Source organism: Crinia signifera, chromosome 7, assembly GCF_055691185.1.
Source record: "Crinia signifera chromosome 7, ASM5569118v1, whole genome shotgun sequence".
Lineage (NCBI taxonomy): Eukaryota > Metazoa > Chordata > Amphibia > Anura > Myobatrachidae > Crinia > Crinia signifera.
In genome coordinates, this window is record NC_139223.1 from 126163067 (window position 1) to 126179657 (window position 16591).

Sequence of the window (16591 nt, forward strand, 5' to 3'; positions counted from 1 at the left end):
GAATTATGTACAGAATAATGGTGCGTTACCTTACACACTGTAACATGCTCATCTAATAATTAGTAATTTTTTGTCCTATGTTTTATTCTATTAAGTGCTGTAATGGTAGTGACTTAAACTGCTTTAAAGACTTCCATCTCTATTCTATTACAGTAAACCTCACCACTGTACAAGAAATATGTATATTTTAGACCAAAATCTTAACAATATTGGTTGGTCTCAAGCATAGGCGTGCGCAGCACATTTTATTAGGGGGTGCACCACCTATTGAGCATGTCTAACACTGCCATTGGTTGTGTCTAGCACCAATCAAGCGTGTCTCCTATCATCTACTGGCACTCACTACAATATAAAACATCTCTCAGCCACACCGTAATCTCCTACCTATTTCTGTTTTAATCTTCTAATTAGTCTGTGTAATAGTACATGCAAATAAAGTTAAAAAAATATATATGGATGATGCCGGTATGTAGTGATATGACAATGGTCTAGTACAAGTAATAATGTAAAACATACATAATTGATTGATGGGTGCTTCTTTTAATAGAATACAGTTCTAAAAAGCAGAAGTCTTTAGTAAAAGGTATTGGTGGTTGCTAGCGGCAGGGAGGTGTTCATAAGGGTGGGCACAGCATTAGGGGGTGCCTGTGCACCCCTAACTCTCAATGTGTGCACGCCTATGGTCTCAAGTTGTAAAGGAGGATGACATGTACTCTATCAGAATTCTGTTTAAACAAGATGTCAGCCAGACATTATTTACTAAGGACTGACATATTTCTGTGGAAATCCATCACAAGTTACTCACTTGGATGAATAACTGCAGATAAGTATAGTAGAAAGACAGTGGTACTTGCCTCTTATTTATTTAGATATCACACACAAAAAAACAACCAAAAACGAAATATTGCATTCGTGTAGAACAGCGGTTCTTGAAGTATGGTGCCCTAAAACAGGGGTAGCCAACTCCAGTCCTCGAGAGCTACCAACAGTTAACATTTTCCAGGTCTCCTCACAGAATCACAAGTTAAGTAATTATCTCTTCCTGTGGATCTTTTGTAATTTGCCAGTGAGTAAAGAGTGCACCTGTGCACCAGCTAGGTGGTCTGGAAAACATGAACTGTTGGTAGCTCTCGAGGACTGGAGTTGGCTACCTCTACATTAGAGGATCATTATTTTTTCAATGCACTCCTAGTCCAACAGTTCTTATTGACAAACTTAAATATATATATTGAATTGTAAATTGTGCTTACCTGGCACCCTTAGGTTGTTATGTGGTGGCAGTTCCAGTTTCCAATATTTTGGCAGGAAATATCAATGGTTTTACCTATCACTTCACCATAAAAAAATTATTTTGGTTCTGGGCCACCAACCTGAGGCACCCCTGCAGGTGTCTCACAGCACCCCAGGGTGCTTACTCACATAATTTGGGAACCAATGGTGGTGAATATTTTTTTCTGTCTTATATATGATAATCGCAGCTATCAGTCAGGAAAGCCATGGACTGTAGAACTGATATACATCAGTATAAACTCAAAGTGTATTATTACATGTTGACTTGCATAGATTTGTATTATTCTTAACTTTCTTGCATTTTTAGTTTAGTTTACTTCCACCTTAATGCTTTACTGCTCATTGAAATACTGATAGTGACATGATTAATATTATTATTAGTCAATGGATATGAAATATACACAAAAAAAGTACCAAGCTCTTTCTGCCTTAGATGAAATATTTAATACTGTATAACATATCAGGGGAAATGTACTAAGATGAGAGTTCTATTCCACATGGTATTTCTATGGATAACCAATCAGATACTATCTATTATGCTCTAGAACCTTGATGGCTAACCTTGACACTCCAGCTGTTATTGAACTACACATCCCAGCATGCTCTGCTTCAGTTTTTCTATTTGGCCATGCTAAATCTGATGTAGAGCATGCTGGGATGTGTAGTTGAACAACAGCTGGAGTGTCAAGGTTAGTCATCAAGGTTCTAATCTAGAAGGTGCTAAATAAATAAGTAGATTCTGATTGGTTGACCATAGCAACATCCCATTTGAAAAGGAACTCCCATCTTAGTATATTTCCCACCATCATATTTTTTAAGCTTATATAGAGCAATGCTCTTACCTGACTTCACAGAGCAGTGAATATGAGCTTTAGATTCATAGTAGACCCAGTCGAAGCCAGCTTCCACAGCCAATCTAGCCAGCATTCCGTATTTATTGCGGTCCCTGTCAGAAGTGGTGATGTCCACCGCTCTTCCTTCATAATGTAAGGATTCATCAGAGTGATGACCATCCTCATCCCAGCCTTCCGTCACTCTCAGTTTAATGCCTGGCCACTGGTTCATGACAGAGATGGCCAAAGAGTTTAGGCGGTCTTTGCAGCGCTGTAAGAGAGAAGAAACCCATAAGCTACAGGATAGAGGAGAACAAATTCTTCATTATATTTATTGCTACGCTCTGCTTATTACTTTCCTCCGCATCTCCAACCTCAAAGCTCTAATTCAAACTTAGATTGTTATTAGGAGCCTAATCAGTTCTACCATCTGGTCAGCACGGAAACGTATAGCATGCACAACATTCCCATATTGTGTTGTCCTAGTAAGGTGTTGTGTATTGCAGAAGTTGCACTGAATGTGGACCATGAGTGCTACCAGTACTTGGCATAGGCTCCCTGGGAGCATGGAATCTAGAGGGGCCTACACACATGCCGATATTAAGGCATTTTCTAAGCGACTTTGCTTAGTTTGGCAAAGTCGCTGAGAAAACGGCCCTACATCGGTGTGTGTGTGTGTAGGGGTTATAGTGACAGCGATGCGCGTCCCCGCGCATCGATATCGCTGGCCGAGATTGATGAACAGTGTCCATCAATCTCGCTTGTCGCCAGTGTTCTCCCCCGGGAGAACACTGGCGCTGTCAGCTCGCTCAACACACAGAGCTGACAGCTCGTTCTGTGTGTGGGCTGTCAGCTCTATGTGCTGAGCAACAGAGGCGTAGAACTACCCGTCGCTGGCAGAAATCGCCGTGTGTGTATGCCCCTTACCAGGCACCCCCTAGTCCATAGGGGCACTGTCAGGGCTGGCCAAACAGGTTTATAAACAGCAAGGAGTCAGATAGGAAATAAGGTCAAGTTTTTCTTACAACACATTGGAGGACAAGCCAAGCCATTAAAAAAGGGGATTCAAATTACATCACTCTGGATGGACTATAGTGTATTCCGAGAGTGGCGCAACCAGATTGTCACAAGTGTCCTCCAAATAAATGGGAAACTGGCATCTAAAGTTTTATATTATACAGTATATACATCAAGGATGGACAAAGGGCAAGTTAGTCTAATCTAGAAGCATACTCACACTTATACTACCCACCCATACACCTACTCTACTCCCACCTACTTTACCCAAACTAATGCCCCCTCAAGCCTATCCTACTCTTATGTATACTAATAACACTAATTCACACTTACACACCTACCCTACTGCCACCTTTACTACCCACACTAATGCACCATCACACCTATCATACTCACAGGTATACTAACCAAACAAATGCACATTTTTACCTACCCTCTGGGCTGGATTAAGCCATCGGGGGCCCAGGGCACGCAAAACAGGTGAAACCTCCCCAGATCAACAGATGCACATGTTGTGTGCCTCCCCATGAATGATGCACAAACCCTTAAATCAGAAAACCCACCCTATCCCGTAGTAGCTGTTGGGGGCAGGGCACCCGGTGCAGGGAAAGAGATTCTAGGATGTTGATTGTGCGCTGTCCAGTGTGGGCCTGTGCGCTATCCCATTATCCTGGACAGCACAACTGATTCATGCAATCTCCAGCCTCTGCTGCCAGCTGCAGCAGAGCGGAGGCTGGAGATTGCCTTGACCCCATTAAGACAGGGGTACTCACTCCCTAAACCCTTCCCCTAATCTGGCTCTGCCTAACCTACTCACAACTATACTACTATACCTTCACACATCTACCCTACTTCAACCTGTACTTCCCACACTATGCTTCCTTACACCTACCATAGTACCACCTATACAACACCCTGTTATATTCCCTACTACCCACACTAACGCAGCCTCACAATGACCCCAATCGCTTTGAATAACATTCCTTCCTATGGTTTCAGCTGCACCCTCTTCCAATTTGAACTCAAGCTCTCTCATTGGGACTGGTACGACAATGGCAGCAATTATGTGGCAAGTGTAATGTCACCATCATAAAACTGGCATAGAGGACGAGCTGATGCTAATTAACACTAATTATCATGTTTTACCATCATGTTTACTTTACAACCTTTAATACAGAAGCCGTTAAAATGCTGTAATAAATGTGTACAGCAACAGTGTCGTGTCATCAACATTGTAACTATTCCCTTCTCATGAGTAGGACCAGCCCCCACAGAACCCTTTGGTCCTGATTCAGGCCTGTTATCTAGGCTGTCCTGCTCCAGCCCTCTGCCGGTCTGAATCACCCCCTTTGTTTTCAAATCTGAAACCAGTGTCCCTGTTGTATGCATCTCCATTCTTCCCCACTGTCAGGCATTGATGAGCACTGTGGCACTTTACACATCAGTATAAAAAAATTATAAAATAAATACATTTAGCACTCCGCTCTAAGCTCTGGAATATGGTGCTGCCGGCACCAATTGTCTGGTGATTGCTTCATAAATACTGCACTGGTGCCATTTGTCACAGGACAGGTTCTTTAGGTGCAAAGTGTGCAGATCACAGCCCCTGGGGCGAGCAGGTCGCACCCCCTGCACATTTTCTTACCCATTATAGATGTGCACTGTCCTAGTCCTAACCCCAAGAATTTTATATTTTAATAGACAAGAATGACAAGTAACTGGAATTCATTTTTATATTCAGTACTCAGGAACTGTGAGCCAAACTTTAATATCTGCATCATAAGTGTGTTCTCTTTGGTTAGCTCGCTGATTGTATATATAGGAGACTCATTCAAGATCAGTATCAAGATCGACGCCAGTAATGGAGAGAAAGGAGTGAAAGTAACCGATTTGTCCCTGCCATGTGTCTGCCACTTTCTGATTGGCTAGAGGAATGTAGCTCGTTCTTTTTGATTCATAGGAGTAAACACAGAAAGTCACAAGTGGTCTTACAGTTCCAGCGCACAAACACCGTCTGTCTACATAAAACATGTATTTAATGCACATTTTTCATTTTATACAACTGAATTGTACCCACTATACTGCTGGGCTGCCCTGGAGTTACCCTGCCCACAAAGCAAACTTCTCATTCATAGTTCTGATCACATTGCATTACATCCTATTAGTGTAACCAGGTTCAAAAAGAAAATGTCACCTGAACTGAAAATGCATATACATTAGTGAAGCTAGCTGATTGGATTCCTCCCCTGGTGGTGACTGACGTATATCAGCACAACACTAATGTGAATCATTTCCCCATTTCCATCCATCTAAGTGAAGTCTGTCTTCTACAGGACTACAGAGCAGGGAGATTCATCTTTTACACTGAATTCATTCATCACAGAAGTACAGTATATAAGTTGCACTGTAATAGCAAATAAATAATAAATACAATTGCAACTGCATCTCATGTAGAGGTGGATGCAGTTGTGTCCTGAACGGATGTAGGAAAGACGGAGGCCACAGAACACGAATACCCCTTTTACACCACCGCAAAAACCCGGGCTTTTGCTTCGTGGGGGTCAGTGGCGGTGTAAAAGGAGTCAACCCGTGTCCATTTACACTGGACTCCTGCCCAGGTCCTGACCAGGGTGGAACAAGGGCAGGACCTGGGTAGAGGCTGGTGTAAATGGTCCAAGCACAGGTTTGGACATCCATGTAGCAGAAAGCGCTGCTGATAACATGAGCAGAGAGCAGCGGACGGTGAGCAGAGAGGGCACGCACTGTAGGCAGCGCACCGGCTCTGGGCACTACCTGATGCTCTACAGGCGGTTCAGGGTGAGTGATGCGTGTGCCTCCCACCCCAGTCACATTTTTATTTAAGGGGGGAGCACGGGGGGCTGGGGGGGGGGCACAAATCGGAGGTGCTTGCTGTCTGCTGGTGCGGTCCCTGGCAGCTGCATCACTGCCTTATTTCCATGGGAATGCCCAGTGTTTTCATGGGAACACACATGAAAAGCTGGGCGTTCCCATGGGCACGTCTGCTCACCACCGGCCTATGCCACCAACTCGCACTGTTGGGTGTGCAGGAGACATCGAACTAGTAGTTTGCCGTGACCGCTTGCACTGAGCTTATGCGCGTGTGCTGTGGAAATTTGTATTGCCATATAAACAATGCTATTAATCGTACTAGAATTCAATAGAAAATAATAAACTTTAAAAGGCAGTATGTCGGTGCTTTCTAAGTGGAGAAGCTGGGGAGGTTGGGAAGTGTCTTCCTAGCTGTGAATGTTGATCTCCGATGTCACTGTATACAAAACGGAGACTTTATTGTGCAGGAATAGATTATGTGGTACTTATGTATTATCTGGGCTCCCATGTTAAATGCACCCCATTTTTTCATACCCCTACTATCCAACTACGCATGGAGTAGATTTTATATAGTGTGGCGAGCGCAGCGAGCCACCGTGCCCGAAGCGTGGCGAGCGGACGCGGTCTCATAAGAAAAACGGGAGCCCAGATATTACATAAGTACCGATTATGTATATCATATAAACAGTACTTAGATTTATATTGGAATGAAGATCCATGCTTCCATTAGAATTGCCCCAATCCACAGATTCTTTGATCCTTTTTTGTACCCGGTGGATTTTATCTCCTCTTGCTCTTAATTGGATCTGGATTTTAGCTCCACTTCTTACTGTACACAGCTCATACCCCTGATAAACATACAGCAAAAGTAAAGCCGTAAAAAACATTCTAATATCAGCCAGCCTGTCAGGATCTAATAGATTGTTTTATCTCCCTCATGGGGTGTGTGATCAGTGCCAGTATTGGGCAGTATAGGAGCTGCTGTCTGCCCTCGCCCAGCTACACTTATAAAATATGGATGATTCATTAATATTTCATCCATCATCACAAGCAGGAATGTTTACAAACCAAAATGTGGTAATGGGCTGCACAGGGTGAAAAGAGAAAAAAACAAAAACAGTTCTTATGACCTCTGTGTGCCAGGAGAACTAACCCGAACACCGGTCTTCGTTCAGGTGGAAAAAAACAGCATTCTACCTCCACTAGGGTACTGGAGGTACTATACCTGGACCACTATACCGGCGGCGTCAAGTATTGTTTAAACTGTATTTTGCAGTGAGCATAGCCTACTGTACACAGCTTGTGCCACCATTATCATAATAGACAGTTTACATAAAATGTACATGAGTATCGTGCCAATAATACAGCGTATAAGAGGTTCTGCAGCAGCTATGACCTTGTCCTTGCTATTTAAAAAGCTGGTATACACAACTGCAGCACACTGCAGGATGTGAAATAAAAATCAATAATGCACATAAATAGTAACAGAGACTGCTAATTTTATGGAGGTCTGTACTCCCTGCATTGCATTGTAGCATGGTATTGTGGTGCAGAGAGTAGTCACACCCTAGTCCCAAATTGTCCAATATTTTGTATTATCAATGTCAAAAAAAGCACACTAGTAAGGGATGGGATCTTGTTTTTCTTTCAACAGATTGAACGGCAGTGACTAGGGGGCCCTATTTATTAGTACCATTTCATGTATAAATGGTGGTTCACTTTCTGCATGATTACAGTACTATCGCATACAGTATTTTACAATGGCTGAACTTCCGGAACTCTGTAGGCAAGCTAACACCTCGGACCACAATCCCCATTTTTCCGCAATAAGGGCCAGATGTATCAAGCTTCAAAAAGTGATCAAATGAAGAGTGATAAACCACCAGCCAAGCAGCTCCTACCTGCCATGTTACAGGCTGGGTTTGAAAAATGACAGGTAGCAGCTGATAGGCTGGTGGTTGATCACTCTCCACTTTATCACTTTTGAAGCTTGATACATCTGGCCCTGAGTACAAAGGGTCTGGGGGCCTGATTCTCGATGATCGGTAAACTGCGAACATGCAGGATGGGTCCTACTTTTGCATAGTAGTTTAGCAAACATCTCCTCTTGATTGACAGGCAAATACATCCGGGGGAGGGGTGGGGTCTGCCGGCGTTGCCGGAAACAGTGGTAGTCTGAGTAAGGTATGGCTCACTTTGGCTGCAGTCGAATAGGAGCATTGCGTCCACCTATAGAACAGCGATACAATCACAGTTTTAATCAACCACAAAAGCAGGCAGGAGGAGGTATGCTGCTACTCCGGTGTAGATGCCTGCATTTGCATTGAGATGGATCACATATGCTAAGCTACTGCGAGCAGTTTATCATATGCAAGCCATGCTGCATCATCTCCATTATTTGCAAATAATGCAAAATAGTGATTTGAAGGCACTCTGTCATTATCAGCACTGCTATTAAGCAGACACAGTGCCAAGTGGTTGGGCAAGTTATGAAGAGGGCAATGGCACGGCTGCTTAGTTTTGTTCAGCTGTTTGATTTTGACAGCTCCAGCACTGTCCCTGGCTGTTGGAGTATGCAGCCAAGCATACTTCCTCCGCCCGAGGTGTAGCTAAGAACATTTGACGCAAGTGACGGTCAAAAAAGCCAAAAGAGGGAGAATACAATCCGCCAGCTCTTTAATGGATGGACACTTTAGGATCGTTATGCTCATTGCCTCCAATAAACACAGGAGCATCCCGAGGGGTGTGGATTATTAGATAGGCAGTGTCTGGATAGACATTTAATAGGACGACCTTAAAAGGTCGACATACAATAAGGTTGACAGAGTCAAAATGTCAACATGGGAAATGCTGACATGGGAATGGCCGACAGGGTCAAAATGTCAACATAAAAAAGTAGACACGTGAAAAGGTGGACGGTTTTCCACATTTAATGCTGCCAATGTTGACATTCCAACTGTCGACATGGATCCCCAATTAGTGTAACGCATACCCTTGCATGGCTCGCTTCGCTTGCCATGCTTCGGGCCCGGTGCATCGATATGCTCAGCGCATTGTCAACATTTTAAACCTGTCGACATTTTGACCATGTCAACCTTTTGGGGTAGACCTATTGACCTGTCTATCTAGACACTGTAGATTATCAACTGGAACCACATCCCGAGATGCTTGCAGTTCTGTATATGGGCAAATATACAATATTTCTGTATGGCCAATTTACTTCCATCTCCCAACATGTTCATAAAGGGCACTCCGACTACCTGTTCTGCTGTATGTTCTACTTTGTTCTATATTGATATAGGAGCTGACAGCTGTTATATACCGACCTGGGGTATCACAGCGCAAACAGAATGGTTATAAGTAATATAAACACATACAGTACAGTCCATTGGCTTGGCCCATTGCTGCATTCCTGCCGGTATCTACAAGGTTATAGTGGATATGTCACAATTTAGTATAGGTCTGTGCATAACATCGCACAGTGTGATCTCCCTTTGTTTCCACATTTATGCAGATAATCAGAATAGAAATTAATCTGATCAAATGTAGCAAAAAAATATGCACAATTTATTCCTGCAAGAGGAATGTGTTGATGCTGTGCAATGTCATCCAACTCTGATACTTTGTTCAAATGCTATGGATTGTTAAAGACAACACGTATTCTACCATCTTTTATATAGCATCCGCTAAAAATCCCTGTAAGTACATAGGGCCAGAATGTCACCACTGCTGCCCTTTGTACGCTGCAGACATATGCAAAAGCCTCAGAAGGTGTCTTGTGGCCACTGACAGCTTTATTGATCTGCTGTATTCTGTATGAGAGTAACAAGATTAACCCTTATTTCCAAATCACCTGTATTCCGTAACTATGGAAGCATCTAACAGATGTGCTTACAAAATGGGGAAACTGGCTGCTACAATTACTTACTAATAAAGATCCTACTAATAATACATCACATCTTTATACTTTGATATAGCATTCAGTTTTAGGATATACAGTACCATAAGCTTAACAATAATGGGTGCAGTGCAGTGGGTGCCATTGTTATGAGGAACAGAGGCTGGGACCAGGTTGTAAAGTGCCTGCTAAGCATTTGGGACTGATTCACTGGTGTGCTTGAATTGTGTAATGTTGCATTTACAGTGAGGTGTGTGTAGTGGATGTTATAATGGCAGGGAGGCACTGTAATGCGGAATCATTTATACTGGAGGGCACTATCATGTGGCACAATATGAACTGGAGGGCACAGTAATATGGCATAACTTGATTTGCTCATTGTAATGTGGGGGAGCATTATAATGTTACACAATATGAACTTGGGCAATTATGTGGCACAACCTGGAACAGTGAACCATGGCATAATTTTAACTGATGAGCACTGTAATATGGCACAGTGTGAACAGGGAACATTGTAATGTGGCATAATATGAACTGGGGACATTATGTTAGAATTTGCATTGGGGGAACAGTTGCAAGTCTATAGGCACCATGTGAAATAACTGAGACTTTGTGTTACAACATAGGAACAGAGTAGAAGGTGCACCATACACCATTTACATTTTTATATGTAATATATGAGGTCCCTAACATTATAGGGGTTCACCCCTGGGCACCCCAGTATCAGAGTGTAAGTGTTAAAATAAAAAGGAGTGAGATATCAGAGTGTTAGATTAAAAATAAAAGTGAAGTGCAGTATCAGTGTTAGGAAAGTGAAAAAAATGGCTGCTTGGTGTTGATTGTTAAAAGCGAAAAGATAGGTATGTGAAAGTGTTACATATATAAAAAACAAAGAATGATGTAATGTTAAATGGTGGTGCCCCTGGGATAACAATAGAAGATGCTGCCCCAGCGAAGCATATTTCACTGCAGCAGTGATAGACATGACTTTTTGCTTTAATACTGTAGTTTAATATCTCAGCAATGGGCTACAATGCGCTACCGCCATTTTGGCGGAAGCTCTGGGATCTGATGCGATGCTGCCCAATGTACAACCAGGGGCAAACACAGGATTTTCAGAAGGGGGTTTCCAGAGGGGCGGAGCAAAGCACGCAGATGGCCCCTTAGGTGACCCAGTATATGCCGGGTCAGTTAAAGTATTATAGATAGACCAAATGTATATAAATAATAATAATAATAATAATTAAAGCATGTAGGGCCTGGATCAGTAATTTCCACTAATTACCCCTTTACTGCACAGATGGTGGGAGATGGGGTGGGAGAAGGGGGCATTGGGCTAAATGAAGGGGCCCTGATACATAACTTTCAGGGTGGTAGAGGGGCTTATTATTCATAATTTTCTGGTGGTAGGACAGCTTGCTTGACTGCAGATATCTCCAGTTCCCAGAAATAGATTTCTTAGATTTTAATGGAATTAACTAAAAACCCAGAGAATCCCACCTACCAAATGCTATTGGGGACTAGGGGATCAGAGTTCAGGAGGCAGAGCAATCCGCCAACGAGAATATAAAACTACATACCAGGCATACCTCCCAACTTTCATAAGATTAGAATAGGGACACTAGCGCCCGAAAAGGGGGCGTTGTGTATGCAAATGAGGGTGCGGTTTATGCAAATTAGGCCGCACCCTAGTTTTCGTCCGCGAATAGACGCTGTGTGCATGGGCACAGCGTCTATTCTGTGAGATTGGGGGGGACTCCCAACTGCCCCCCCCCCCCCCCCGCAGCGGGACACTGCCGGCCGCGGGAGGGATGCGGGAACGTCCCCAAAAATCGGGACGCTCCCGTGTTTAGCGGGACAGTTGGGAGGTATGAACCAGGTGTGTGGAGCTGGAGCAGTAACCAGCTGCTGGAAGGCTGATATATCTGGTTTTGGGAAGAGTAGAGACAAGCTCCTAGTGTCCATTAAAGGGGGAGAGTCCTAGCTTTTAGAATATACCCTCAGAAAAACTCTAAGTCAGACAGAACTTAAAATATCTGACTGGGGAGAGCAATTAACAGGCTTGGATGGGGACCACTGCTTTGAAGTCAAATATCTCCAGTTCCCAAGGGCCGATTTTTAAAATTCTTGTACCCCTGGAAAGAGGGGACCCTCAGCTTTCAGTCTAGACTCCTGGGGGTTTCTGGGTACTCAGAAACCCCCCTGCATGTGCTACCGACAACGGGCAGCATCGCATCGCACATAGAAACTTTGTTACTTGTTTCCTAGCACGGCTCCCACGATTTTAATCTTATGCCATCATTTTGATCGCATCACATCACATGCAACCAGATCGCATGCGATGGATCAATGCAATCAAAACGATTTTTTAATTGTACATGCACCCTGATGGGTGATTACTATGTTATATGCACCCCCATTGTTAACGCCACTATGAACCCCAACCCGAAGCTTGGCGAGCGCACCGAGCCCGTGAGGGGCGGTGGTACGCGTCCTCTGACCTTTTCATACCTCCACTATCCACGTTGGTGTGGAGTTGATGTTATACAGTGTGGCGAGCCCGAAGCGTGGCGAGCGCAGCGAGCCCTGCGAGGGGCCGAGGATTATTCACATGTATTCCGTGCGCTAGCCATGCTTCAGGCTCGGTGGCTCGCTGCGCTCGCCACACTGTCTAAAGTCAACTCCACGCCGACATGGATAGTGGGGGTATGAAAAGGTCGGAGGACGCGTACCGCTGCCCCTCGCGGGCTCGCTGTGCTCGCCACGCTTCGGGTTGGCATTGATAGTGGGGGTGGCGTTAACTATGGGGTGCATTTAACCCATCAGTGTGCCTGTACAATGTGAAATCAAGTGTAATCGCGTCGCATTGCATGCCATTGTAATGGCATGCGATGCGACGCAATGTTAAAATTGTATAGGAAGCTCTTAAAACTCTAATATCGGGTCAGATCGGGTCCCATCGCATACCTTAGCTAATGGTATGCGATGGGACCCGATGGGCGCTGTGCTAGGAAACAAGTACCAAAACTTTTTTCTCTCCCATACCCCTTGATTAGGCTTTTCATTTATGAGTACCCCATCTCTCAATTTGAATATATACGTAAAACATGTACTTACGAGTGGAGTGGAAGTGAGCCGTTTGTGTGTCCTTATATAAAGGAGTAGCGTAGAAGTAGTGTATAGTCAGGAATCGGGTCCCTCTGTGTCTAGCCGCTGGTTATGTACTGTCTCCAGGGTTCCCACTAATGCTTGTAGGATTAATGCAGCTGCTTCCGCCAACCATGTTGGTGCAGGGAAGATGATCACTAATATCTGAGGGTAGCGCAGTGGATTGCTGGTCGGGCAAAAGCACCCAGAGTCCCTGATGAAACTGCAGACAGAACCGGAAGTGATGCAACATGGTTCTTCTGCCATCTGGAGTCTTCTTCTTCCACCATTAACAAATTTATTTTCAAGTACCCCCAACTGGTCTGCCACTGCAAGTATGGTCCCTAAGAAATACAACACTGTACAAGTGGCATAATTCAGACCTAATCGCAGCACAAATTTGTTCTGAAACTTGTCAAAACAATGTGCACTGCAGGTGTAATATGTAAAGTGAGAATTAAGGTGTCCATCCACTAGTCCGATTTGGGTCCTTTTTATCCGATTTTGAAGGATCGGGCAAAGAAATCGGATGTGTTTTGATCGTGTAACCATTGGAATGGAGCTGGATATCGGACCCGCTGCACCAAGGATCTATCTGATCCTGCAGCCATAACTCGGATCGCATATGTATGCAAATGTATGCACTGTATGCAAAAGGGCCACATATGATGTATCGTGTGCTGTCCAGCCACCTGGGAGCTGCTAGGTTAGTTGGCGGGGTATCCCCGCAATGTGGATGGGCACCTTTAGATTTGTGTTATTTAGATAAAGCAGCCAGTATTTACTCTGCACAGAAACAAAATAACTCACCCAAATCTAAAGACCCATACACACTGGGCAACTTTGAGCTGAAAGCAGCTCAGTTATGTCATTTGAGCTGCTTTCAGCTCAAAAGTCACCCAGTGTGTATGGGCCAGTGTAAGCGCTGATGTGCACTCCCGCATCATCACTGGCCCCGCCAATCATCTGCTGGTATTACCAGCAGATGAGCGACGGGGTGGACGGCTTTCCATAGCGTCATGCTATGAATAGTCATCCACCCCCGAGAAAAACATCGCTCACCATACACGCTGGGCAAAATCGCCCTGTGTGTATGGACTTTAACTCTCTGCACATATTACATTTGCCCTACCTGCAGTGCACATGGTTTTGACCATTTTGATAAAAAAAAATTGTCCTGCAATCAGGTCTGAATTAGACCCAGGGCTTCTGAAAAAAAATCATATAAAATGGAAAGAGTTAACACTTATTTAGTTATTATAGGTTTTTGCCCCTCACCCTGTCTGAGAAGGGGTTAACAGGTCAGCTCCTTGCTCCTTCCCACCCCAGTGGTGAGTGATGTTGCTGGAATGCAGCCCAATGTTTGCTCTCTATTTAAAAGGTGGAGTTCCACCTAGAAACCCCACAGCCACACATAATAACACCCGTCTCATGTCATCTCTGAATTGAGGTTCAAAAGTCCAGCTGGATCAGCGATGAGATTACACTGAGGAATCCACAGATCAATACCTAGAACATTACACCTTAGTTAACATGAGAATTTATGCCCACCTGCCAACAGCCTTGACCTAGAAGAACACTGTTGATCTTAAATCAGGGCGTGACATCAGGGTGTGCAAAGTAAGCTTGGGCACAGACTGCTTAGGCCAGATTAAGTGAATCATCATTATTATAATTTCTTATTTAAAGATAAAAAGAGTACCCATGGTGTAGTTGAGACTATGGGGGTTATTCAGACCTGACTGCACGGCTGCTAATTTGCAGAAGCCTTTCACTCAGGTATTCACCACCCAGCCAGAGCAACATCCCACCCTGTGCATCCCGCTGCAAATTGATGTGCACGGCTTGTGAAAATGTCACAGGCCTGCAATTAGCTCCAAATCCATTCACAACTCACCCACCATCGTATGATTTTTCCACTATGTGCAGTCTGTGCATAACCCAGTACTTACTCAGCCGGTCTGATTCAAACAGGCTGTTCGGGCCGAAGCTGACGTTACACGACTTCCCTTCAGACACTTGGGTACATCTGCATTTTCCCTGACACTCCCAGAATATGTCCTTTTACCACCTCCAAACACCGGCTTCCTGTCACTCAACTTGCCTACGTTCACCAATAAAAAAAAAGTATTACAAGCCGTAACCACACGCGACCGTTGTTCAATTATCGCCCCAGCTACCTAATTTGCAGATCTGCTATTTGGTTTGAATAACCAATTAGTTACAACACTTTAACTACTTATATTAAGTTGGTAAATAAACAGGTACACTACATTAGTATAGACTGTCCTGATATTATTTTTAACAAAAAAAGTACAGAATTCCTGCAACACTACAAATTTTGATGCTCAAACATTTGCGTCCAAACTTGAGACCTAAAATGTACTCACTAGTCTTTCTGCTGCAATTTACCATAAGGGGGTGTTCAATCCCGGATTCCAACTGTCGGGAAACCCCGATCCAATCTGGGACGTTTTTTGTTCCTTACTAAAGGAATTTGACGGTTGATGATAATTAATGTACCGACTGTTGAGTGTCTAAAAGTTCACAAATCGGTGAAAACAGTTTAGATTATCGAAAAAACGGCCTTGAATTCAACACTCTACGTCCATTTCCGACAAATCAGATCTGACTAAAAATCAATATTCTATTAGTTAACACAATTACAGTTTATATCATGCTCTTATAAACCTATATAAAAGTATCCATACTGTATGTTAAGGATCAAGGACATCACTCAAATGTTTGTGACACTGGAATATATATATATATATATATATATATATATATATATATATATATATATATATATAGAATACAAACATGTAGGGCATCACATGTAGGGCAGACCTGTGATGCCCTACATGTTTGTATTCTAATACAAGTATTCAAAAGTTGTTCATCTCTGAGTGCCGTTTTTGTCCCACACCTTGTAATCATTGGACTGTGTACTATTACTTCTCTGGCACCGGAGTATGTTGCTTATTTAAACCCTGGAGTGCCTGCATTTTTGTATTCCTATATATATATATATATATATATATAGATAGATATATATATAGATATATATATATATATATAGAAAAGAAGGGGAGATCAGAGTGCGCTAATAGACCAATAAATGTCACTTAGTAGAAGTATATTTAATATAAAATACAAATAAAAAGTACATATAAATCATGTACAATAAAAACCCTTCAAGGGGTATCACAAAATATACAGTTGGTGAACATCAATAATTGCTCAGAGATTTCTTAATCACAAACAGAAGGCCCAATGCGTTTCGTCTGAACCAGACTTCATCAGGGGCAGAAATTGCGGTCAGCAGTAACTATGGATGTTCAGTACAGATAATATTATGAATCAGATGTCAATAAGACATAATCCAGTAAATTTCCGCAATCAGGAAAAAGAGTATTCAGGCTTGAAATAACCAAAAAAATATGGTAATAGCCAGATGTGACAGAATCCTCAAATTAACATTGGCAATGTCAGGAGCAGTAGCATACAGCAGGAGTTCACACTGGTGAACTCCTGCTGTATGCTACTGCTCCTG

At 43.3% G+C, this 16591-nt stretch overlaps 1 protein-coding gene across 2 annotated transcripts in view; it reads right to left on the reverse strand.

Moving 5' to 3' along the window:
* Positions 1-16591, reverse strand: part of IHH (Indian hedgehog signaling molecule) — a 74642-nt gene that overhangs the window by 21552 nt on the left and 36499 nt on the right. For both annotated transcript variants that reach the window (XM_083153734.1, XM_083153735.1), the window contains exon 2: positions 2133-2394. In XM_083153734.1, coding sequence (XP_083009860.1) covers positions 2133-2394 — 262 coding nt within the window. The remainder of the gene's footprint in view (positions 1-2132; positions 2395-16591) is intronic.